The 24,046-nt window shown below is 40.3% G+C and overlaps 2 protein-coding genes across 2 annotated transcripts; one reads left to right on the top strand and one right to left on the bottom strand.

The window, feature by feature from the left end:
- The first annotated feature begins 1,194 nt into the window (after positions 1-1,194).
- On the top strand, positions 1,195-10,208 carry mat2aa (methionine adenosyltransferase II, alpha a). The gene is made up of 9 exons (XM_050052776.1): positions 1,195-1,447; positions 3,545-3,622; positions 3,995-4,117; positions 4,747-4,859; positions 4,960-5,103; positions 5,729-5,947; positions 6,187-6,369; positions 7,396-7,529; positions 7,629-10,208. The coding sequence occupies exons 1-9, from the start codon at positions 1,360-1,362 to the stop codon at positions 7,729-7,731; spliced, it is 1,185 nt and encodes a 394-aa protein (XP_049908733.1). The 5' UTR covers positions 1,195-1,359; the 3' UTR covers positions 7,732-10,208.
- On the bottom strand, positions 7,809-18,429 carry LOC126395376 (prosaposin). The gene is made up of 10 exons (XM_050052785.1): positions 18,246-18,429; positions 18,093-18,151; positions 16,031-16,105; positions 13,146-13,271; positions 12,946-13,059; positions 12,774-12,854; positions 12,427-12,610; positions 11,911-11,969; positions 11,766-11,823; positions 7,809-11,674 (listed from the first exon to the last, which is right to left on the bottom strand). The coding sequence occupies exons 1-9, from the start codon at positions 18,295-18,297 to the stop codon at positions 11,767-11,769; spliced, it is 807 nt and encodes a 268-aa protein (XP_049908742.1). The 5' UTR covers positions 18,298-18,429; the 3' UTR covers positions 7,809-11,674; position 11,766.
- Positions 18,430-24,046: the final 5,617 nt, after the last annotated feature.

The raw sequence follows: 24,046 nt of genomic DNA, 5'->3' as shown, positions 1-24,046 counted from the left end.
AGAAACAGACATACAGCTAAAACAAGCACAACATGGCTGAACAAAGCAAATATAATTGAATATGACGCTAGTGTGGATAACTTATTATTTGGCAAATGTCTGTTAACTGGGGCGGCAGTAACTCAGCACATAGGGACCTGGGTTGAGAACCAGAGGGTCACCAGGTCGAGCCCCATCAAGACCAAATATGGAGCATGGACTGGCAGCTTGAGAGGTGCCAGCTTACCACCGAAGTGCCCCCAGGCAATGCACCCCATCCAAGGCATCTGACATCTCTCCATTTAATGCATGTACAGGTCCTGTTTGTGCATGTGTGTGTATTTCAGGCCTGTGTGTGTATGTATATGACAACAGAGTGAAAAGTTGAATTTCCCCTTTGGGATTAATAAAGTATATAAAATTAAATTAAATAAAAAACACAGTTTGTATGCTGCTAAATGACCCTGTCGCTTGACTAACCTTAGTGCTACTGTTGTCTCGCTGCTCATATTTGCCTTTGCTTGTGTCTGTTTCCGTGAAGCTGAAATGTAATGTAATATAAGATGTACAGTACTGTCTGTTTTTGCTTTGCTGAACTGTAATTGAGTCTGCCCATGTCTGTGTTCAGCTTATGTCTGTCTTTGTTTTGTTCTTATCAAAACTGATATGCTTTGCCTCATGGTTATTATTCTTGAAGTTGTTTTTGCTTTTAGGCTGCCAAACTCCCACCTTGCCAGGGACGACAGATGAAAACCAGCCTTCTGGGTGATTCTGGAATATTAACAGTCATGTTTTTAATACCCTGAGAAAAATACAATAACTATAAAATGTACAGATATAAATATGCATAAAAAGGTATATCACAGTGGAGTGTTTAAAGCAGTAGGAGAGTAATGGAGATGGTGCTGGAGTAAACATGGGATAATTGCTGCTGCATATAGCCTACATTAAGTAGGTATTACGTCATTATAAAGGCCACGAGCCAAACAGACTGATAACCACTGTCCGGGTAAACACAATACTGTATGTAGCAGCTGTTGGGGTGGTAGCCTGGAGTTACTCATGTAGTAGTTAGCCCAGGGACTGTTGTTTGCTAATTAGCTCACGCCCATTTGTACCACGTGGTCTGTGCCCAACAACAACATTGGCTACGGAGAAATCACTTGAAGGGTCTGAGGAAGTTGTTCAGTCAGATAAATACAGCCGTCTGGACCACGCTACACTACACCCGGTGAGCTGAGTCTTCAAACAGCGTGGTCACCCTTTGCGTGTGTGAGCAGGAGATACAGATAACAGCTGTGGAAACACCCACCCGGCTCCTTCTAACTACAGTATCTGAGCAGCTAGCTTGTTAGCTAACAGTGTGTTTATTGGCTCAAAATGAACGGCCACCAGAACGGTTTCCATAACAACTGCGATGAAAACGGCTTCCTCTTCACTTCTGAATCTGTCGGAGAGGGACACCCCGGTAAGTTTCTCATTTATATCTCTGCTAACATGACAGTTAGCCTGATAGCATAGCCTCTCACACAAGGTCAGGTTACTATGTTACTGTTAGCGTGTTGTTGTATGTCAGCTGTCCACTAAGTACCCCGGTCATCCTCTCTGTAACGTTAACTAAGTTACCCATGTCACACTTATTTTTTTAAAAGTGGGACCTCGTGGTGTTAAAGTGGCTTAGATACATGTAACCCAGACAAACCACAAAATGAAGAGAACAAAAGACTGTTAAGGGGGTTACGTTAATTTAAGTTAACTTAGAGCGCCCCGGCTACATGCTAACAACACGGCGGCTAGATGTTAAGCTAACATGTCAGTTGGGACTGTTGGTGCCCGTCACTCACATGAAGCTCCACGCTGCCTTCTTACATTAAGGTACAACATGAGCTGGGGTGTTTTTGTCGGCAAAAGCTAACACCACAAAACCACAAACACAGCTAAAGCTCCTTGTGTTAAGTTTTCACTTTTAATCAGATAGTATAGCTAGTTAGCATACGTTGTTGCATCATTTCAGTATCACATTACTGGATGTGACATGTGCTCTGTAACTGTTCGCTGGAAGTAGCTATACTTTCCTATAAATTATTGCGTCACAGATTTTAAGCTTAAAAACTGCACTTCAACAGAGAAAGTACCAATCAGCTGTAATATTCACTTAATTGCCCGGTTATTAGCTGCACCTTCCCAAAAATGAATGAGAGTCAAATGAATGAGATCTGATAGGACAACAACCCCTCCACATATCCTAATTTCACACAATGTTCATTTTGTGTTGCAGCTGTTTTTAGAGAGACCACATTCCACTTTAAAGTCGTTTTTGAGCCTGTAGAAAATGGTGCTATGCTGTTAATGTCAGCAAGGGTAGAGGAGATGTTACACTGCACCATTCAGCCTCCAAAATGTCTAGAAACACCTCTCAAAAATAAAATAAAAAACAACTCTTCTGATGGTAGGATTTTTTTTCACAGCTGGTTTAATTCCCTAATTAATTCCTACCTAATAAACTGCCAACCGCGCATGCATCTGCAACATACAACATTTTTAATTGCAGAATTTCTCAGCAGCTTATCGCACAATACGGTGCAGTTTTCAATCTTCCATCGGGGCAGTGGGGGCAGCTTCATTGTAACAGATAATAGGCTTACCGGTAGTCCTAAATATAGGTACTGCAGGGGCTGCTGCTCAACTGTGGGTGTAACGCGGCCACATACACACTTTATTGTTTCAGAGAACGCAACGCAATGATGTGCCTCAGAGTGCCCCTTTGCATTTGCATTTGGGATATGTCTGAACAGCTTCAGTCGTCCTTGACATGCTGTCACACCGATCCAGAATTGTGGGTGAGGGGAATTTTTACTGCACAGTTCAGGTAGAGAAAGCCTCAGGGTGAAGGAGGTTGAGCTACTTAACATTGTAAACTCTTGACCCAAGAGAAAAGGTCAGAAGTTATTGTCAATATACAGTGAGGTTGAAATCATTGCTCTTGGTTCACTCATGTCAAAAAGTGTATTTAGACCATCTTCCTTCTAATGCTAAACCCTAAGGGATCACTAGTGTAAATAATCGCATCTAGTAGTAATTCATTTATAAAACCCTTTTGCCTGTGACGTATTTGTTTGTCCCTAAATTTTAACTCGACACTTTCTTCGTGACAGCTGTATCTAGACTATTAAACCAATTCGGAAACATAGCTGAATCATGAAACAGTTGCAAGTATAGTACCACATCTTAAACACCTGTGATTAAAACCCGTTAAGTTAGCTCTGCGGATCTGATCTGGACGCCATTGCTGCTGGAGTGAAACCAGTCTAACACTATTATGTTTTCATCTGTCTTGCGTGGTAACAGAACCTCCAGATAAACAAGCAGGATTTATTTGATGAAATTTGTCATTTTTAAGAATTATTTAATCTCTCCTTGCACCAGTTTACAATGTTTGTATTTTTAGTGGTGTGAAATTTAGCTTGGTAGATAATCCATTTGCTATATTTCAGTATGTAACGTACGAAGTGTTTTTATTTGTGTTGACAAATGTTTTAAAAAATATTTCTGTGTTATTTTACAGATAAGATTTGCGACCAGATCAGTGATGCTGTGTTGGATGCTCATCTCTCACAAGACCCTGATGCCAAAGTAGCATGTGGTAAGTCAAGAAAGCAAAGCAGGCCGACCCTAAAGGCTGACATTTACTGCACATTCATTGTTGAAACCTGCATGTGCAAGCTAAAGCATTTCCCAAAACAAAGGTGTGGTCCATGCAGTCATGGTACTTGTTGCATCTTTTAGTTGCACTATTGAGATTTTGTTTCTCGTGTATGCTATAGTTTTCTTTGAGGTAAAGCCCCAGAGAGATGTAGGTGATGAAAGCTTGAAAATTTTCCAATGGGTTTTATTTCAACCGTAGACTTAGGGCAGCTTTCCTGTGGCTATGACAACCTTCACCTCCTTGTTTCTAAAGATCTATTACACTTAGTCTTACTCTCATCCCTCACACTGCATTTCATTGTGTCCACAGAGACTGCTGCTAAGACGGGGATGATCCTGCTGGCGGGGGAGATCACCTCCAGGGCCAACGTTGACTACCAGAAGATTGTCAGGGAGGCAATCAAACACATAGGCTATGATGACTCCTCCAAAGGTACAGTGCCTAAAGTTGGGACAATTAAGATTCACAACAGGATTGCATCAGTACTATAGAAGTAGCAGTGGTAGCCGTATTGTCAGAATATCAAATGAGAAGTATACCATATTGTTGACTCAAATTATCCCACATTGCACTATGAGAGGTAGTGAGCAATATTTAGCAACCAAGGGCTAACTATCAGTATGCACTGTGAAGACTGAAAAGAGGTAAATGTAGTAGCCTTTGGGGTGTGAGTGACCTGAGTAATGTCTGAACATGTTTTTTGAGTGAGTAAGTGAATGATTTCCAACACAGTCAAAGTAGCCGGTGGCCTCAAACCAGTAAGGTTACTGGAGGCACTCAAAGTTACGTAACCAATGTACTGCGTTATTTGGGAGATGCCTCCAGCTTTTTAACTACAGTCGAGCGGATGGTTTCCATTCCACCTGACATTACACTATTGTGAAGGAGAAGAATCTGCACAGATCTGCTCCATACGTGTTGACATGCAATGTGACAAATGAAGTTCACATGTAAAACCGCGAGAGAGTTTTATAATTGAAGTGCATATTTGCTGGAGGCTTGGTGAAGATTGATATGCACAGTGAAACAGTTTACTGAGGTTCAGTCGTCGTGTTTCACAGGCTTTGACTACAAGACCTGCAATGTGCTGGTGGCCTTGGAACAGCAGTCCCCCGACATTGCTCAGGGTGTCCACCTGGATCGCAAAGAAGAAGACGTTGGAGCCGGTGACCAGGTTGGAGGCTTTATACATTTATGTTTGTGGCTAACTGTAGCAGTAAATGTGGTGGTTGTGATGTTATTTTGACCTCCCATCTGATCTGCGCCTCTCACAGGGTCTGATGTTTGGATATGCCACTGATGAGACTGAAGAGTGCATGCCCCTCACTATTGTCCTGGCTCACAAGCTCAACGCCAAGATGGCTGAATTGCGCCGTAATGGAACTCTGCCATGGCTCCGACCTGATTCCAAAACTCAGGTATGGCAAGAAAGCAGTTCCTCCACTTCTCCTTAGTCCATCTGCATTGCTTAGAAAATAAAACACAAAACACTGTATTTTTTATAACTCCTATAATATTTGATTTCTATGTGCTTTCTTTCCAAATATACATTTTCAAAGACGGGGTGCAGAGATATACATCTGAGTTGCATAAATAATTTTGTCGGCTTATATTTTTTAAGCTCATTGTGCAGTCTATAAGATGTCAAGAAATGGTAAATACCAATTTGCTCTCGGAGCCCAGAGCAATGTCTAGAAAATGTCTTGTTTTATCTGACTTGAAGTCCCAAAACCAAAGCTGTTCAGTGTACAAAGGCAGAAACAGAGGCTAAAACAGATGTGATGATGACCTCACATCAAATACGATACAGCTCTTAGGCTTTGGGGCATTTTAGAATCCCTTTGGGAAAAAACACACATAATTTACAATTGCATATTTACATTACTTAAGGCAAATGTTTGTTTCTACAAGCTGTTTTACATGTATTTGTTAAAACCTGGAAGGCTCTTTCCCCAAACAAATGTAAGCAGCAGTGGACCGTTACATCCTATTTACCTTTTTTAAATATTTATTTTTCATTGTTCAATGTTTTCTTTTTTCCAGGTGACTGTTCAGTACAGACAGGATAGAGGCGCCACCGTGCCACTGCGTGTCCACACCATTGTGATCTCTGTGCAGCACGACGAGCATATAACTTTGGAGGAGATGCGCAAATGTCTGAAGGAGCAGGTGGTGAAAGCGGTGGTTCCCAGTGGCTACCTGGATGATGAAACCGTATACCACCTGCAGCCCAGTGGCCGCTTTGTCATTGGAGGACCACAGGTGAGATAAAAACGTCTTTTAAACTGTTTACCTCATTGATTCTCCTGCACAGTCACATCAACACACCTGAAATTAACAGACACATTAAAGGAATCTGGATTTCTTGTCACTACATTATGGTCCATCCATCCCCATGTACCATAATGTATTACTGAAATAGCTGTTCTTGCATGCTTCACTCACAGTAAACAAAGTGTTACATGTACACAAAACTCGAAGTCCCGTGTTTCTTCTCGCAGGGTGATGCTGGTCTGACTGGCCGTAAGATCATTGTTGATACCTATGGTGGTTGGGGTGCCCATGGAGGCGGAGCCTTTTCTGGGAAGGACTACACAAAGGTGGATCGCTCTGCTGCCTATGCAGCCCGCTGGGTGGCCAAATCTCTGGTGAAAGCGGGGCTCTGCAGGCGTGTGTTGGTCCAGGTGAGTGTAAAATATATCACAGTGTGGGGTGTCGGTAGCGTAGTGGATAGTGCCGGCGCCCCATGTACAGAGGCATTGCCTCACTGCAGTGGCTGCGGGTTAGAATCCGGCTCACGGCCCTTTGCTTCATGTCAGCCCCCACTCTCTCTCTGTCTCCCCCTTTCACTAACTGTCCTGTCATTAAAGGCAAAAAGCCCACAAACAATAATTAAAAAAATATATATATATATCACAGTGCTAAAGTGAAACCTTGCCCCGAAACTATATATAATACAGCGTCATAGACTCAACCACCTGTAGGCTTAAAGATGGCTGTTAAAAGTTGGTAGTTTTTGGGGCGTCGGTGGCTTAGTGGTAGAGCAGGCACCCCATGTACAAGGCTGTTGCCGCAGCGGCTCGGGTTCGACTCCAGCCTGTGGCTCTTTGCTGCATGTCACTCCCTCTCTCTCTCCCCCTTTCACGCTTGTCCGTCCTATCGATGAAAGGCTTAAAAATGCCCAAAAAAAATATCTTTAAAAAAAAAAAAAGTTGGTAGTTTCCCACTTGCAGAGAGCAGAGACCACAGTCGGCTTGAATTATTCACTCAAACACCGTTGTGTTGTCTGTCACATTCTGCTAGAGTGATTTGTAAAGTTTTTGTGGATGTTTTGATGCCCTTTTCCTGCTCTGAAATCAGTTCTTCTTCACTGCTCTAAAACAGCAGTTGCCACAGGCTGCAACTATTTGTGTAGAGTACTGTTTCAGAGCAGTGGAGAAGAATAAATGTCCAGAAATACTGCAGTTTCAGTACATAGACTCGCGTACCCATCGATACCCGGTATTGAGGTTTAGGAATGGCAGCACTTGCAGATATTTTTTTTCACAGTCCTTTTCAATGAGTTTATGTTCATACTCAATTTCAGATGGAAATTAAAATAATGAGGAAAAAAACTCAGTGCAGAATATGCTGAGTGCTCTCTGTTTTTTTTTAAATTGTCCCTTTTTTCTCTGCAAAACTCTTAATGTAATCTTTGAAAACTGTTTTAGGTATCCTATGCTATTGGAATTGCCCATCCACTCTCCATCTCCATCTTCACCTACGGGACCTCCCAGAAGAGCGAGAGGGAGCTGCTGGAAATTGTGAAGAAGAACTTTGACCTCCGTCCAGGAGTTATCGTGAGGTATGTCGTGGTGTTTAATTTCAGATTACAGCCAACAAACATGCAGTTAACACCCCCGCTATGAGGTTTTTATAAATCATTGTTTTATCTCTGTCTTAGGGATCTTGACCTGAAGAGGCCCATCTACCAGCGCACAGCAGCCTATGGTCACTTCGGTCGTGACATCTTCCCATGGGAGGTTCCCAAGCCAATGAAGTTCTGAACCCCCTCCAACTCCCCTCTTATCTCCAGGCGGGCCTTAGGTGTACTACAGATGAACCTTTGTGTCTGTCTACCTTTCTCCTATTCCTCCTCCTCCTCCTCCTCCTCCTCCTCCTCCTCCTCCCTCTACTTCCTCCTCACACACACAGCCACATCACCACAGCCTCTACTTCATGAAAAGATGCCCACTCTCCACAATATTGCACACATCTCTGTGAGATTATGATAGTATTTCAGTTGCAGATATTAAGTTGAACAAACGTGTTGGATAAATTGTGCGTACAAATTTGAGCAGAGCTGCCAGCTTTTATTCATCTTCTGGCAGCTCACCTCATTTTTTTGTATGATTAATGGTCATCTAGTTTTCTGACACTGCTCATCAGGAGTGATTAATTTAATCTGTGCAGTATATATTTAAACCATATTTATAGCAGATTTCCAAAAAGACCATATGGGTATTTACCATTGCTGATGATGTTTTGTGAGATGATTCTGGTATTCATCAGATTTTAAACTCAGAATCTCACTGCAGTTTAGTTGACATGAACAGTGGTTGGCATCCTCTGTTGCCTTGTCTTTAATGGCAACATGTCATTTCCCATTTTACCCAACTCTGTTGGGTTAATGGCAGTTGAGAATTGCAAAACCATCAGCTGTGTTCCCCTCACACCCAATGTTCTTGACATTTTGTTGGCACATATAGGGTCAAATACTTGTCCAGTGAACTAAAATCTGCTCCTTTTCTTATTTGTGCTGTCCCTTCAGACCACTTATTTTCTGACGTTTTACAGAGAAGTCAGAAGCTGCTAATGACCTAGTGGTTATGTTGGGCTGCACCATGACATCACTCCATTTTTTTGTATTTATTTTGTTAGTTTATATGTCATGTGAATGTTACAAATGATGTTCAATGTGTCAACTGACCAAGATAAAGGCACGTTTAAGTACTCATCCCTCCTGGGACTGACTCTGGGTGTAGCTACAGAGAAACCCAGCACAGTCACCTCTGGGCAGGGACTGCCTTCATCCCATGGCAACAACCTACTTGAAATAATTTATACAACTACACTATTGTGGGACCTAACAGTTTGACCAGCAAGGAAAGACAGTTTAGCAATGTGTGCCACAAGTTGTTTTTTTTTATTTATTTATCTAAAGACAGTTTTCCACTCAGTCACACATGTTTAGGGTACTGACACCTTCAGTCTCACATACGCACAATATGAAAGGTTGAATGGCACGGAAGAAACAAAAGAGCAGAGCCACACACAGACCAAGACATAAGAGGCAGCACACAGTCGCCGTAGCGAATGTAAGACATGGTGATACTGCTCTTGTCTTCTCGGCAGAGTTAGTTTAGTACACGAGGACGTGGGATCAGAATATGATACGGTTACATTTGTGGATTTTCAATCATCCACTGGAGTTGCACAGCATGTTGGTTCTTGAGTTACCAAAATTGGAAAGGCTTCTATTTCTAATGTTGTATGTACAGTAGTCCCAAAATGCTTGCTGAGCTTGCAGCTGAAGCTTTTGTTTTTAATTTATTTATGTGTTTTTAAAAAAAAAACAATCTTGACACCATACCCTATGGGTCGTGGATGGCACAAGTCCAAATTTTCCTGATTAGTACACTTGAAACGATCTTGGTTAGTCAAGGTTGCTCCTCTCCTTGTTCTTTTTAAGACTGTTTTGTTGAGAGTTTAGTGAGTAAATTAAAAGATAATGATGCGTGCCAGAGACTCTGGCCAGATTTGAATATACAGTATATGCCTTTGAATGCTTCCCTGGTTGCCCCTCTCTTAGTTAAAGCTAAGCCAAATGTAAACCTGTGTGAGGTTGTTATTAAATCACCACAGTTGGTACTTAGTGTGAACTGTGTGTGCAGTTAGTCAAAGTGTCCTCATCGTGTAGCTAGGTGGCACTGTGTCCTTATATATATATACAACTGAAGTTAAGATTGTTTTCTACTTTCAGAGCACTGATGTCTGGTCTTTAGCTTGGCTCCTCTGCCACCACCGTGTGGCTCTTTGAGTGCACTGCAGAGAAACCTCAGACAGGAGCCATACATTGTTGCTGAGAACATTTTAGACTGTCTGTTTGATTATTTATCCGGTGAAATGATCCACCTCCCAAAGACGTTTTACAATATGTTTGCATCTCATCTACAGAAGAGACAAAATGATTGGTTGGTGTTGTACAGAGAAACCAGCCTGTTTACATAGTCTCCTGTGGGGGGATGTTGACGAGCATTTTTTTCTATGTTGATTAGAAGTTAGTCTGTCAGTGTGGTTGCTGAATGTGTAAAAGTGCCTTCTCATTTTTTTGCAATGCCCCTATCCTTATATATCTGACTCCTTACCCTGTTTCTACCCTGAGGTTGCAAAATCTCCCTCTTCAATAATTCATGCTGAGGAGTTTGATTTGTTGTTGAGTTTCTCTTTCAAACCCTTCAAATAAACTGCACCATTCCCTGTGCTCACTGGCTGTGCTGTTGGTTATTTATTTTGTGCTGTGAAGCAGATTCATGTGATTCAATTATGACCCTTAACAGTTACTTAAATGATTATTTGTATATGGAGGTTCTTGCCAACAGCAATTACAATGTTGTTGATGGAGATAAAAATGATAAAACATGAAGGCAGAAGTAGGTATCAGAATCAAGAGGTTGAAAACATGATCACTTCCTCTGACAGAATATAAGTACCTTGATTTAATCCCATGAGAAGTTTCATTTCTGGCTTTCATACTCCTACTGTGTGAACGTTAACAGCAGCGATATACCTATACACACCCTTACACTCAGTGATAGACTTTTGATTGAACAAAGACTCATTCACTTCACTTTAAAAATGCAAATACAAAGTTCAAGTTCAGAAAACATAACCACTAAAGTTAGACTTAAAAGGTTTTCTATGTGAAATTCAGAGCATGAATATAGCAGCAAACACCTATTAGCTATGTGAAGAATGAAGTCATGCTACTATGCTAATATGAGCTTCTCTTAGGTTTGTTGCAGTAAACTGGTTTGGCAGCACATGAATGGTAGGGCATGTGTGTATCCCACTGACTAGATCATCGCCACTGTGCTTGTGCAGCAGTTACAGCTGATATTAGGTTGTCCCAGAGACATAGCACCCATCTTCTGGTTCCCCCTTGTTAACACCATTAGCTCTGCCAACACTGTTGCCTAACACTGTTTATGGAGTTAGCTTCGTTAGCTGCTAGCTGCTGACTCAGCCACCTTCATGTTAAGAACCGTGTGCAGACAACTCATGCTCTGAATTTCTCATAGAGCTGCTTTAACTACTTCACTAGGGTAGGGATAAAGACCTGTAAAAAAAAAAAGAACTGCCTACAAAATACAGAGTGCTGAATGGTACAAGCATTTGAAAACTTAATAGCTGAAGAGAAGTCAGACCCAGTGATGTTTTTTTTAACATTATTCAGATAATTCTCCCAAAATCATCTGACTGTATGTGAAAGATTACAAGAAGAAACTTAAAAGCAGATGGAGCCATAAAACTTTATATGTAAAGGACAGTACACACATCTAAAAAAAAAAAAAAAGTGAAAAACATAAAGTTCTTATCAAGTCGACAGAATATTTGTGAAAATTCTTCCTTTTGTACGAATCATTCAACTTTCTGATCCTGCAGTTGAGCCTTCGTATCTGCTCCACATTCCTTTCACTCCTGAACTTCAAATAATGCCTTTGTCATGATAGTTTGTCCGGCTAAGACCTGGCTTTCTTTACTCAGTGCAGACAGTATGTACAATGCAAAATCAAAAAAAATGCACTCAGATATCATATCAGTATCTGAAATGCTATCAGACAGAATGCCACAGGTGTCAAGCAGTTAGAGAAATATTTGCAGTTTGATGTTGAAAGATCTGGGTCATCTTTGGGGCCTTCGACTCTGACTCATATTTTTGGTCCCACACTGAAAAGAGAAATTTGGACATATTTTGTACGGCTCTGTGCGTTCTATTAGGATTCAAGTTCTCACAAAATTGTCTTAAAATTCCACCTACCTTAATATTTTAAGGTGTTGAGAGGCTTCCAGGCATATTTCTGACAGTAAAACATCGTCTGCACGGAGTAGACAAAGCGTAAATGTGATCACTGCTGAGCATTCAGACATTGAACAAGTTTACAGCTTGATAGTCGTTTACTTACTCCACACTTGAGGGCAGTCCTCATGTCTCTGCACCTGTACGCTGACAAAGTGCACGGATCTGAGAGTAAAAGGAAATAAAGGGATATTTGAATTTATTCGTTGAAAGACAGAAAATCAACACATTTGGATAACTGATCATTCTTTATGTAAACATTTGCTGGTTCCAGCTTTTAAAAAAAAGTGTTTTATAAGAGCTTTCTCACTTCAGCCATTTTAAATTGTCAGGTTTAAATAATAATATAAAAGATGGCTACATTAAATGTACCAATACTGTAGCGAGGTGGCACTTTTAATATATTTGTTATATTGTAATTGTATTTGTTAATAGCTATTTTTTAATTTCATGGTTCAAGTTTACAGTTAAAAAAGCCACCATTTTGTGTATTGTTATAGAGGGATGGGGTGGAGTGAGGGGGGCTAGATGGGCTTCTTCACCAGGGGCCCCCCAGAATCTAGGATCGCCACTGTTGGGCAATGAAGCCCTGCACACATCACTGATGGAGAAGCAGACTGACCTACAAGTAGAGCCTCCTGCCCTTTACACAGGCGGATTAGGGCGCAGATGGCCTGAGGGGTGGCGTAGCCCAGGATGGCGTCTATGACCGTCTTGCTAAATTTGCCAACTATGGCCTCACACTGGACTCGGTAGGAGGGGGGCAAAATCTGACAAAGCTCCTCCAGCAGCTGGACCACAGCATCCTGCAAAAGTAATAAAGAGGAAGGCGCAGTGTGTCGCCAAGAAGTTGTCAGTGCTGTCTGGAGGCATGTAGGCGTCTACTTACGTGTGTGGGATGGCAGGACAAAGAGATATTGTGTTTGTACATGTGCATGTGTGTTCCTCCACTGCAGGAGCGTGACTCACCTCAGTCATTTCTTTGGGCAGCAAGTCCTCCAGGGTCTTGATGAGAAAAATGCAGAAGGTGCATTGTGTTGTAGGATCCACCTGATTGACACAAACAGCAGAGGAAGTTCAGCACAAAGAGCCTTTCAACATAAAATGATTCTTGTGTCTCTCTGTGTTGTACTTTACTGACATTCTCACTTGTCACAGCAACCTGAAGGGCCTCCTTGACAAAATAATGGAGCATCTTCTCCTGCTTGTGACAAGAGCCACAGAGCCCAAGGATTTTGCAGACATCTACTGGTTTCTACAGAGAAAAAAGATGTGTTAAGAATAGACCTCACCATGACACACCATTACTATTCTACCACTGCTAACATGTATGCAACTTACCACAACACCAGTAAGGAACTGGATGGCCATTGGAAGCATCTTCTCCACCTGGTCTTTGCACAGTTTGGCAGCAGCTGGCCCTGGCAGGTGGTCGCACAGATTTTCAATGCCATCCATGATCTTTTTCTGAAATAAATCACCAAATTAGGTTTGTGGTCTTTAAACCTGGTCATATTATGAGTATAAATCTAAAAATTATCATTGATTTTAGAAAAAAAGCAACAGTGTTCATCCTGCCAGCCACAATCAAAGGTCAGAAGACTGAGTGGTTGAGTGGTTGATTTCCTGCCAAAATTAAATGTATTGTGCCCGTGTTTTTAATGTCCTTCACCAAGGCATTTCTCTTTCTCTTAAATGTTCATGACAAGATAAAACAAACAATAACATAGGGATAAAAAAAGGGGTAATCTTTGAGCAAATGCAGTGCAAAGCCAATTGCATTGTGGCTGGTCAAGGTTTAGCTTTTATCATTGAGGCAAACATACACTGAGTAATACATAAATAGTTATAATTAAATAATTTATTAAAACAGATTTTATGTCTTTAAATTATTTTATTTAAATCATTTAAATTTTATGTTACGTTTTTTTCACAACAGTAAAGCAGTCACTACCCCCAACCCCTCACCTGTCAACCAATCACGTGCCTCCAAACGGCTCATTAACGGCTAGTTAGCTAGCTAGCTCCGAAGCAATAAAAAAGATAAAAGTCTCTTTTTGCTCTTTACAAAGTAGTTTCTTTCTCCAAGGGACATCTTCCGAGTCACAAAGCTGCCGAGGTAATTGAATTTAAAAGCCAGCCTCTGCCATTAACACCAACTTTCACTTAAATGCCAAATAAAAGAGGCTAAATAGCGGGCTAGCTAGATAGCGTCTGTAGCCTTGTCAAGCCAGGTAAGGCATTGTTTTGGCAGTAGCTAACAAGAGCTAGCTGGCAAAATTTGGTAGTAGCTAAGTGATGAATCTAGACGTTGGGTATTTTAAAACAGTAATTTCTGTAATTAACATTATATGTAAATACTCTACAACCCTGCTGACCTTACAATGAAAAAAAGTGAATTAAAATTAGGCAAGTTTGTATTATTATTCAAGCTATTTCCCCATTTATTGGTTCCGTTGTGTATTTGTTCATTAGGCTATCTGTTTAATCATGTCTCATTTATACTTTTATTTGATAACTTGTGGTATCCAGCCTTGCAAATTTGGTAGTTTCAGTTTTACCTGATGATCATTTTAAGATAACTAAGATTTTTGCTGCCAACCAGACACAATGGAGTTTGCATCTGTTTGTGGTGCTTGTAGCAAAGTTAAATTTAACAAACCTCTGGCCTCTTTGGGCAGACTTTTGTTTACTGCAGGGGTGTCCAACTCATTTTAACTTGGGGGCCACATGCAGCAGTTTGACTCCAAGTGGGCCTGGCCAATACACCATTGCATAATAACCTATAAATATCAACACAGCCAAGTTTTTCTCTTTCTTGAAGTGTAAAGAAGTACAGTGATATTCTGAAAACATTCACAAAACAGATGATGACCAGCCAGAGAAAAATAAGGTTAATGTTAAAAAACATATCTCAGTTTTTCCTCCTTCGGTCAGTCTGCTATTTTTCCATAAATCACCACACCAAACTTCAGTGGAAGCTATTGAGACAGAAGATGAAGTCATCACCTGCCTCACAAATCATTTACAAATCTAAAGCTTTGACAGTGCCATAGAAATACAACTCCTCCAATATTGTTTTAAGATAGAAGTCTGATACTGATTATTTTTTTTACTGGAGCTGCTAAATGACAATATTTTTGCACGAAGTTCAATATTTTTTAAATACAAGCATGTGAGTATGCATTGGGGTTTTTTTCTTCAGAGAACTGAAGTCTGGTCAGTGTGGAAAAGCCTCTGAAGTAGCATTTTACATGAGGTAGTTACTCACTGTTGAACTTGCTCCTGAAACCTGGCACCTCATAGAAAGTGCATCAAAATTAGGTGTCGAAAGTCATCCTGTGAGCCAAGTGGACCCTTTGGCGAGCAGGTTCTGGCCCACGGGCTGTATGTTTAACACCTCTGGTTTGCAACAGAGTCTGAAACTGTTTGACTACTTTTTCAATGCTTTTAAGGTGATACTTCTTATTGTGTCAAACTATCAGCGTCATTTACAGGGATGTGTTCTACATACTAGGTGGCAGTGATTTTGTTGTAACCACACTTTTTGTTGTTGCATCTTTACATTTTGCCTTGTGTAGCAATCAGAAATTTATAACATCAGTGAATTAAATGTTATGTATATACTGAGACAACTCTATCATTTTTTTTTATTCACAGCTACTCAGTTTTCCAACCCATGGTTTTCACCAAAAAAGAGGCAAAGGTGAGGTGTGAAATCTCTTGAAGTCTGACCCCAAATAGTTAATAGAAATCATAGAAAGTAACCAGTTTTACTTTTCTTTCTTAGATGGGACTCCCCACAGACCAAAAGCTCAGAGAAAAGAGGAACTTTAAGGTCAGATGAGAAACAGTAACTGCCTGTGAAATTTCATTTCAACTTTCATTAAACATAGAAAAACAGGAAGTGACTTAGCACCAAAAAGAAAAGGAGACCTTTACTGTGCATGTGTGAATTTTCACTATATGCACGACTGATTATAAATGATTTGCATCTCTGAATGTGAAGAATGTGCTTCACCTGACAAAAGACCAGGTGGAATTTAAAGTGTTTTTTATATTTATTCAATAAAACTATTCAACCACAGATCTTAGCAAGCACTTGAGATAGCACATTGTGTATTTTAATCTGGACTTATGAATATGGACACACGCAGTATCAATGATAATATCAGTGAGCAAATATTAATCCTCTGGAATGTGTTTGCTGCGACTATTGTACTCACCTGGAGATCTGCATTGGAAAACATGTCAGCGAGGAGTGTAAATATTTGGGTGCAGTCCTGGCAGACATCTCCAGTCTGAACAAAAAGTCAAAGTCACATAAAGAAAATAAATTAAGGCCTTGAACTGATTCAGTCACTTCCACAAACCACATGCCTCATTCAACATTGTTGCACGCATAAGATGCATGTGTGAATGTTACTTCTTGTTGTCAAAAGACTGCTGTGTTTAATGTTACTCCCCCTATTTCATAAGGAAAAACTTCTGTGGCTGCATCAGTTGTGCTAGATTCAAAAGGGAAACATTAGAAAAACGTGAAAGTTGTATACATTAAATCAGTGTTTCCCAACCAGGGGTCCCTGAGGGAGTTCTAGGGGGCCCTTAGAAAATGGGAATTTATATTTTGACTTTTTAATTCACAATAGAAGTGGGCCCAATGTGAGTAAGGGTGCTTTTCATTGCACTAACTTATGCTTCCTCACATCCTCGTATCCTCTCTCCTCCTGTGACCCAGAAATCCATCCCCCTCCACCATCATGGAGGATCTACAAATCCCTTAAATTTACATCAAGGACATGAGGAGAGAGGAGACTTCAGGAGGAGCTTTTTCTTGCATGCAAGAAACACATCCTCGCTGGGAGTAGCCAAGACATGAAGAAGAAATGTGGGTGAGGGAAGTGAGGAGACACATTAGAATAATGAATGTGAGTGACTATTTAGCTCATAGGTTTCACTTCCTCCGAGGTTATCCGCTCAACTGTAGTTAACAACTACAACAGTTGTTGACAGTAGTTGACAATATTCTGCTCCTAATCATAGCTTACAACAAAAATCTTTTCAGATGGAGGTCCCTGAAGTGAAATCATATTCGTGACCTAATGTGTATCAGTTAAGGGGTCCATGTCACCAAAAATGTTGAGAACCACTGCTTTGAATCCTCTGGGAGTGGAAGTGTGTCAGGTTAAAAAGACTTCCTGATTTTGAAGAAATGCAAATATCAATTCTCTCAGTGAGAGGTCAACACTATTGCTTTAAAATGTCACGACCCTTTTTATTTCATGAAATACAGTTTCACTATTTGTAGGGTTTCTCTTAAAGAGTGGAACAGTGGTGTTGAAGTTTTATATTGTCCTGTGGTGCTATTATTATACCTCTAAACTCTACTGAACTTAAGTACAATTTTAGGTACTTGTACTTTCCTTGATTATGTATATTTCATGCTATTTATACTTCCACTCCACTACAATCCTTCTGACTCTTTTGAATTGACTGCATTTATTTGTTACATAAAGATACTAATCACTTTAAAGATTAAGATTTTACATTAAAAAAAACCTTATTATCAGTTTATAAAACACAATACATTGTTTTAAATCAGTGGTTTCCAACCATTCTGCTTGTGATCCAAAATGATAAAACAGTATCAAGTTGGGTGGGGCCCTATTGGGATGTTTCAGATGTCAAGAGTTACTTCCACTCTGAACTCCTGACATGATTGAACCACCTGATTGTAAAGTAGTTCAAACTAGCTCAACCTACAGCAGCTATGACAGTAAATGCTAAGTGATAAATCTGTATTAACAATCTGAAGACGTCCTATGTAATAATTGCTCAATCACAGGGGCAAAACATGTACTTTAACTTTGATACTATAACTACAACTTGCCGATAATAGTTCTGCGTTTTTACTCAAGCAGGATTTTAAATGATTTACTTATAACGGAGTAATTTCACTTTAAGTAAAGGATGTGAATACTTCCCCCACCACTGCAAGAAGGTGTTAAATGCGTTGTAACATACAATTTTATTACACAGACGCGTTAATAAACACTAAATGCGTTCATAAACAATATCTACAAATTCATAGGAGATCCTTAATTTCTTATATTTACATGTGTTTGTCTAAAGTTGATATTTGTTATTTGATAGTAAGCTCTAATCTCTAGGGTATCTAACAGACATGATATTGTAAACCTGCACATCATAATCAAAATGTGTGTTTTGTTATTTGTTTGAAATGCAAAATGTAATTTTGTTACAGGTTATCAAAAATCATAAACTTACTGCTCTAAGGTCATCTGGGACGGTTTGCAAACCATCAACCTTGAAAGCTGAAGTCAGAGCTGCAGAGGGAAATAATCATTAATACTTGACGCTTGTCTTTTTGGCTATTCACTTTGTAAGTCATCATCCTAGTAAAATTAATTAAAATCTCACCGCTGCCTTCAAGACAAATGAAGAGAAGCAAAGCAGTCTTGAACAAGGCCATCCTGTCTTATCTTCAGGCTTTTAGTTGAACGTCTTCCCTCCTGAGGTCTGTACAGGGAACTGTGATCGCAGCTTATATCTGATAGGGCCCACCTGCGACCTATAGCCCCCACCAACCAGAGTTTGAGAGGGGAAAAACAACCTCATGCTAGTGTGATAAAAAATTATTTTCAGCGTAGCGGAACAATTCTTTTTTCTCTGTCCCTCAGTAAGCTAATATTAGTCAAGTTTCAGATTCAGTTCCTCACATCAAGGTGCAAAAACCTGCTACTGTTTATTTTAAAGATTCAGATGTGTTTGCAGAAGTACTGTAATTATTTTTGAAATATACAGTGGCTTCTTCGTGTCACCTACAGTTTGGTTCATTTTTGCTGTGAACACTGAAATATATTTTGTAGTTTTGTCTGCATCAGCCACTCCACCATAAACGTTCCCTGAAGTGCATCGTAGGATAATCAAAGTTGGAGTTATGGTGAAAGAAGCTTTGTTGCCTCAGCCCTTTTGTGGTGAAACACAGAACTCCCCATTTCTCCTAATACTATTGAAAACTATAGGTTATGTATGTTAACCTGCGCCCACACTAAAGCTAACAGACCCACTTGTTTCACACCGTAGACTGATTTCTAATTTCAATTTTGATCAGATAAACTCTGACGATACTTGTGATCCCCCTGCTTCAAAATGGCCCTCTAAACTTTAGAGATTGTAAGGCATCAACAAGTAATTAAACATGCTAGGCAGTCAGTATCACCTCAAATCTCATCTTCAGATGTCTTCCGAACACACCCATCATACGGAATCTTAGGTTTACACTTTGAAAACTGTTTACCTCTGATTATAGGTTACTCCTATAGAGTTAATTTGTGCATTTAAAGCCCATACAATGTATAGAGGTTTAAGTTTGAAGGTTTCATCCTGTTTTGCTCAAAAGCTATGTATTTTATTAACTACTGATCCCCACTGTCTCGGCCATGTTACTCTGGCGACTCCTAGTGGTCGCTTTAAATAAGACACGAGACATTTTTTTAGGGAGGCAATGCTTGTCTGCGTCTCTGTTGGTCCTCCACCTCTTCGATGTAGACTGAAATATCTCAACAATTGTTTGATGGATTACCATACAATTTTGGTCAGACATTCATGTTCCCCAGAGGATTAGTCCCACATATTGTAATTTGGTTGTCATCTGAATTTTCCCCTAGCGCCACCAGCAGGAATTAATTCAAACAAAATTTTGTACAGACATTAGTGATCCCCAAATGGTACACCCTAATGACTTTGCTGATTTCCTGACTTAGTGCCACCATGAGGTTTACATTTGTGGTTGTAAGTGAAATGTCTCAACAATTTTTGGATGGATTCCTACGAAATTTGCTTTGGACATTCATGTCCCCATCAGCATGAATTATAATAGCTTTTGTGATCCCTGAATTTTCACATGATGCCATCATCAGGCCAAAATTTAAATTTTAGTTCGGTTAATGACCAAATGCCTGAACAACTAATTCAGGGCTGCAGAAGGCCGGAGCGTGTCCCAGCATGCTTAGGGTTAGAGGCATGGTGAGCCCTGGGTGGGTCAGCAGTCTATCACAGACTTCAGATTTTCTGTAATCTTGACAGTCATAGTTTTAAATGTTTTATTTCGCCCTTGTCTGTATCACGTCTGCCTCAAGTGCTCTGCCATAAAACAGCTTAGATAGAGTCTTAAATGTTGAGTCTCAACCCACAGTTTTCAACCAAAATGCTGCAGAGGTCAACGTTAGTGGGAAAAAATCTTGCCATTATGGTGTGTCACTGAAAATTGTTGCTTACGGTAATTTAAGTGTCTTTAAAATAAAAACTAGGTAAGCACATATCTTAGTGAGCACTTCAGATAGCAGTTGTATTTCAGTTTTGACTAAACAGTAATCCTCGGGAATGTTAAGTTGTAATCACCTGGAGGTCTGCATTGGAAAGCAGGTCAACAATGAGTTCAAATATTTGGGTACAGTCTTGGCAGATGTTAGATTACAAAAATCAAAGCCAACACCTTAAACTAATTTTTTAACTTACACACACCAGGCACCTCATTCTACATTGTTGCATGCATGAGATATGCGTGTGATCCTTACTTAATGTGGTCAAAAATCTGTTATGTTTAATGTTCCTCTAAAGCTTATTTCATGAGGAAGAAATTAATGTCTGTGGCTGCATCAGTTCTGCTGGACTCAAAAGGGAAACATTTGAAAAACATGTGCAAGTGAAAACTGGTGCTCTCTATGTGTTGATTTCATGTGTAAGTTGAACTTTAAATCTTCTAGGAGTGTAAGAGTGCCCAGTTGAAAAGACCTCCTGATTCTGAAGAAATGCAAACCTCAGTTCTCTCTGTTCAATAACTGCAGAGTTTATCTTAAAGATGAAAGAGTGATGTTGAAGTTTCACACTTTCCTCTGGTTTAGGTCGGGGTTGGAGAATGCTGTCGCTTGTCACTGGGCCCAGTAGATTCATGATCGCACAGCCTGAACATTATTTAACATGAATCCCAGGTTCCACAGGTATGCTCATTCAACTAGCAACATTTCATCAAAAGAACTGATAAATGTGTGGTAGCTCATGATGATGCACTGTCCTCTGCAATTATCTCAGGTATTGCCATTATAGTGTTGGAAGTGATTGTAAAACCCTGGCTGCGATCCAACTGTCACTCTCATCTCGTAAATCTTGTTCCTCTTGACAGACTCTATTGTTAATTTATGTTCCTAAAAGCTTTCGGTTTGGTCTCATCTTTGTCTGCTGCTTGTTGAATGTGTTCAGACTCAGAGCCGTGTCATGCGATAGAGGCCCATTAACCTTCCGCTTCTCAAAACAAACAGATCACAGCTCATCAAAAGTATCTGTTGGAGGACACGCCTCTGTAAGTGAAAGCTGTATGAGCTGATCTATCCAACTCCTTAAGGATATACTGAAAATGTAATTTTACCCAAGGGCCAACCTCCACGGCTGAAGAGTGAAGCCAGTGTGGAGGTGTCAGAGCCTGCAGTTCCTTGAATGGCCACTTGAGGGTGGCTCTAGATGTGAGACAATCCCCACAAACCCCCAAATGTTAAATTGCCCAACCTTACAGCATGTTTAAAGCCTGGTACAAAAAAAGTTTTGGTCTCTGCAGCTAGTTTAGCTAACGGTGGTGTTGGGCTGTCTGCAAGGTGTTGCTACAGTCTCTGAGTCTGATCCACCCCTCACTCCTTCACAGCTCCACCCTCTCAGCCAAATATGGTCACTTCTTGCTCCAAAAAAACCCCAATGGGTAATGTCACTGTGGCTACATCCATTTTCTTTTTACAGTCTATGGCTTTACCATATGTTTTGCACTCAACTAAAATTCTGTCAACATTATAAAAATTAGCATTAGCATTCCCACATGCCAAAAGTAACCTGCTAAAATGTCAGCATGGTAACATATTTATTATGTTAACGGTAGGCATGCTAAGATGCTAAGCTTAGACATATCACTCAGCCTCAGAGTGCAGAGTGCAGCTGAGTATATAGCTCATACTAAAGGTTATAGTTCAGCTTGTATTGTTGAAAGCGGCGTAAAGTCTGACAGTATACAGCAACACAAGTTGAGTTGGAGTTGTCCTGAAATGGTCACTGAAACAAATATAAACATTTTTGATGTGCAATGTGATGTGTGACATTTCTTGCCCATGTGGGAAGGGTCTCAGAATACCAAAGCTGTCTCCATTTTTTTTCCATTCCTCTTCGTAATGAGCGTTACAGTCTGACATATTTGCTGTCTGACCGTAGTCTTTTAATGTAGGAAATTCTGATATACAAATATATTTTCTAAAATTGTCTGAAACACAGAGAGCACTTACTACTTGCTGAAAAAGAGTCTTTCCACTGCCATGTTGTCCACTGTGTATTGTGTCAATTAGATAGTTTAACATGGTTTCCATACCTAACATAACACATCATGATATAAAAAAGTTTTATAGTTGTGGGGACTGTGGCTCAGAGGTAGAGCAGGTCATACACTAATGGGAAGATGAGAAGTACAATCCACGGCTCCTCGAGGTGTGTGAGTGTGTTTGAATGGTTACTGAGAAGCACGTTGCACCTTGCATGGTAGCCTTGGCCACCAGAGCATGACTGTGTGTGTGAATGGGTGAATGTGACATAGTGTAAAAGCGCTTTGAGTAGTTGGAAGACTTAAAAAGAGCTATATAAGTGTAGTCCATTCACCATTTCAAATATCAGAAGAATATTCTCATTGTCTCATTGTTTTCCTCAGTAAGCCCGATAGTCCCAGAGTCAGTTATAGCTGGAGTGATTCAGTATCTCTGACTTGTTTAGCTGTTTACAATCAGTTGTTAAAGGATTTGTTGTTGCCCTAGTGCCCTCCAATGACTTTGTGTGCGGATGTCCGATTGCTGCCTTGGTGCCTTTTAAGGTTTCTCAAACATATCTCGTGGCTTATATTTATGACCAGTAGTTTATGGTAGCACAAGTGTTTCATTCCAGTAATTCAAAACTCTGCAGCAGGTCTCAGATAGGTGTGTCTTTCTGGAATTGTGTACAGTAATACAAACCAGCTCGAGGTGGAAAAAAGAGATTTATGTTTGTGTTGCTACTATGTTGGTTATCTGAGCAGTTTTACAGCATACAGTTTTACTTCCTGTTAAGCATATAATGAGGTTAGCAGCCTGTCACGCATTTTTAGGGGAAGTAAAAACAATAGGCGCCGAAGGAGACTGATAATAGTTTTAGCATTGTCTTCATGTGCTGCTGAGTGATCCAAGTACCTGGCGTCACAATAGTTGTCGGGGAATAATAGTGGGCAGGATTCCATGACAGCATTGCAACACGTTGTTCCTCTTGTTGTTTCTTCCTTCTAACTTTCCAAGTTGGTATTTTTTCCTTGTGTCACCTCAGCTTGTGAAATCGCTTTGACATTTTGCACCTGGCTGCTTCCTCCAGGCTCTGAATATGCACCAGAATCTGCAAATTTAAGAACTAGTCCCAGGTGAATTAACGACTTTTCTTCAAATATAATTCATCTACATAAAGGAGATGCTGAAGCCTTTTTTGCATGTGCTGTCAGTCACCACAAAATATTAAGCAAGTATTACAAATTACAGCTGCAATTTACTACTGTATGGATACAGTTTTATACTGCATGTGTTTATTCACATAACCAGAATGTTTCTGAGGTTCGACCAAATGTTAGTTAGGTAATTAGTTAGTGGTCATTTATTTTGGTCCTTGTTAACAACTGTCCAAAAGGAATGCACATAATAAAGAATAAATAAAATCAAGACATTGAATTAAAAGAAGAAAAAGTAGACTGAAAAGGTGAAGGCTGAAGCTTATTATGCCTACTTTTTTACTTAGCACATTCTCATAAGTAACTCATTTATTACTAGGTTTAACATCTATGTTTCCAGATGTTAAGAGGCCCAGAGGTGAAAAGGTAACCTCATTGAAACCACTAGCAAAGAAAGTTCAGTTTCATTTGTAAGATGTTTGGACAAGCTTAGTGGAGCAGCTGCTCTGTCATTAAGAGTACAATAGGGTGGAGGCCTTAAAAAATAAAGTGTTTCCCATGATTTAAGGCACAAGTATCAAGGCAATGGGCTCTAGTTTCGCAGACCGGGCGAGGCTGGGGCGCAGCGCACCTGCGCTTCGCCAACTGGGTGTGGCCAGGCGGATTTTGCAAGTTTGGCACACCGTGCACCTGGCGCAGCTACTCCTCTTTCCCACCTCCGTCCCTCCTA

The sequence above is a fragment of the Epinephelus moara genome, chromosome 9 (genome assembly GCF_006386435.1).
Source record: "Epinephelus moara isolate mb chromosome 9, YSFRI_EMoa_1.0, whole genome shotgun sequence".
Taxonomy (NCBI): Eukaryota; Metazoa; Chordata; class Actinopteri; order Perciformes; family Serranidae; genus Epinephelus; species Epinephelus moara.
Note: the sequence above shows the minus strand (reverse complement) of the source record. Positions and strands in the feature narration are given on the sequence as shown.

Coding starts and splice junctions, on each gene's coding strand:
- mat2aa (XM_050052776.1), top strand. CDS start 1,360: ATGAACGGCCACCAGAACGGTTTCCATAACAACTGCGATGAAAACGGC. Junction 4,118..4,746: donor CTATGATGACTCCTCCAAAG/GTACAGTGCCTA, acceptor CGTGTTTCACAG/GCTTTGACTACAAGACCTGC. Junction 4,860..4,959: donor ACGTTGGAGCCGGTGACCAG/GTTGGAGGCTTT, acceptor CGCCTCTCACAG/GGTCTGATGTTTGGATATGC.
- LOC126395376 (XM_050052785.1), bottom strand. CDS start 18,297: ATGGCCTTGTTCAAGACTGCTTTGCTTCTCTTCATTTGTCTTGAAGGC. Junction 16,106..18,092: donor TCCCAGATGACCTTAGAGCA/GTAAGTTTATGA, acceptor CTTTTTGTTCAG/ACTGGAGATGTCTGCCAGGA. Junction 12,855..12,945: donor TTGCTGTGACAAGTGAGAAT/GTCAGTAAAGTA, acceptor TGTGTCAATCAG/GTGGATCCTACAACACAATG.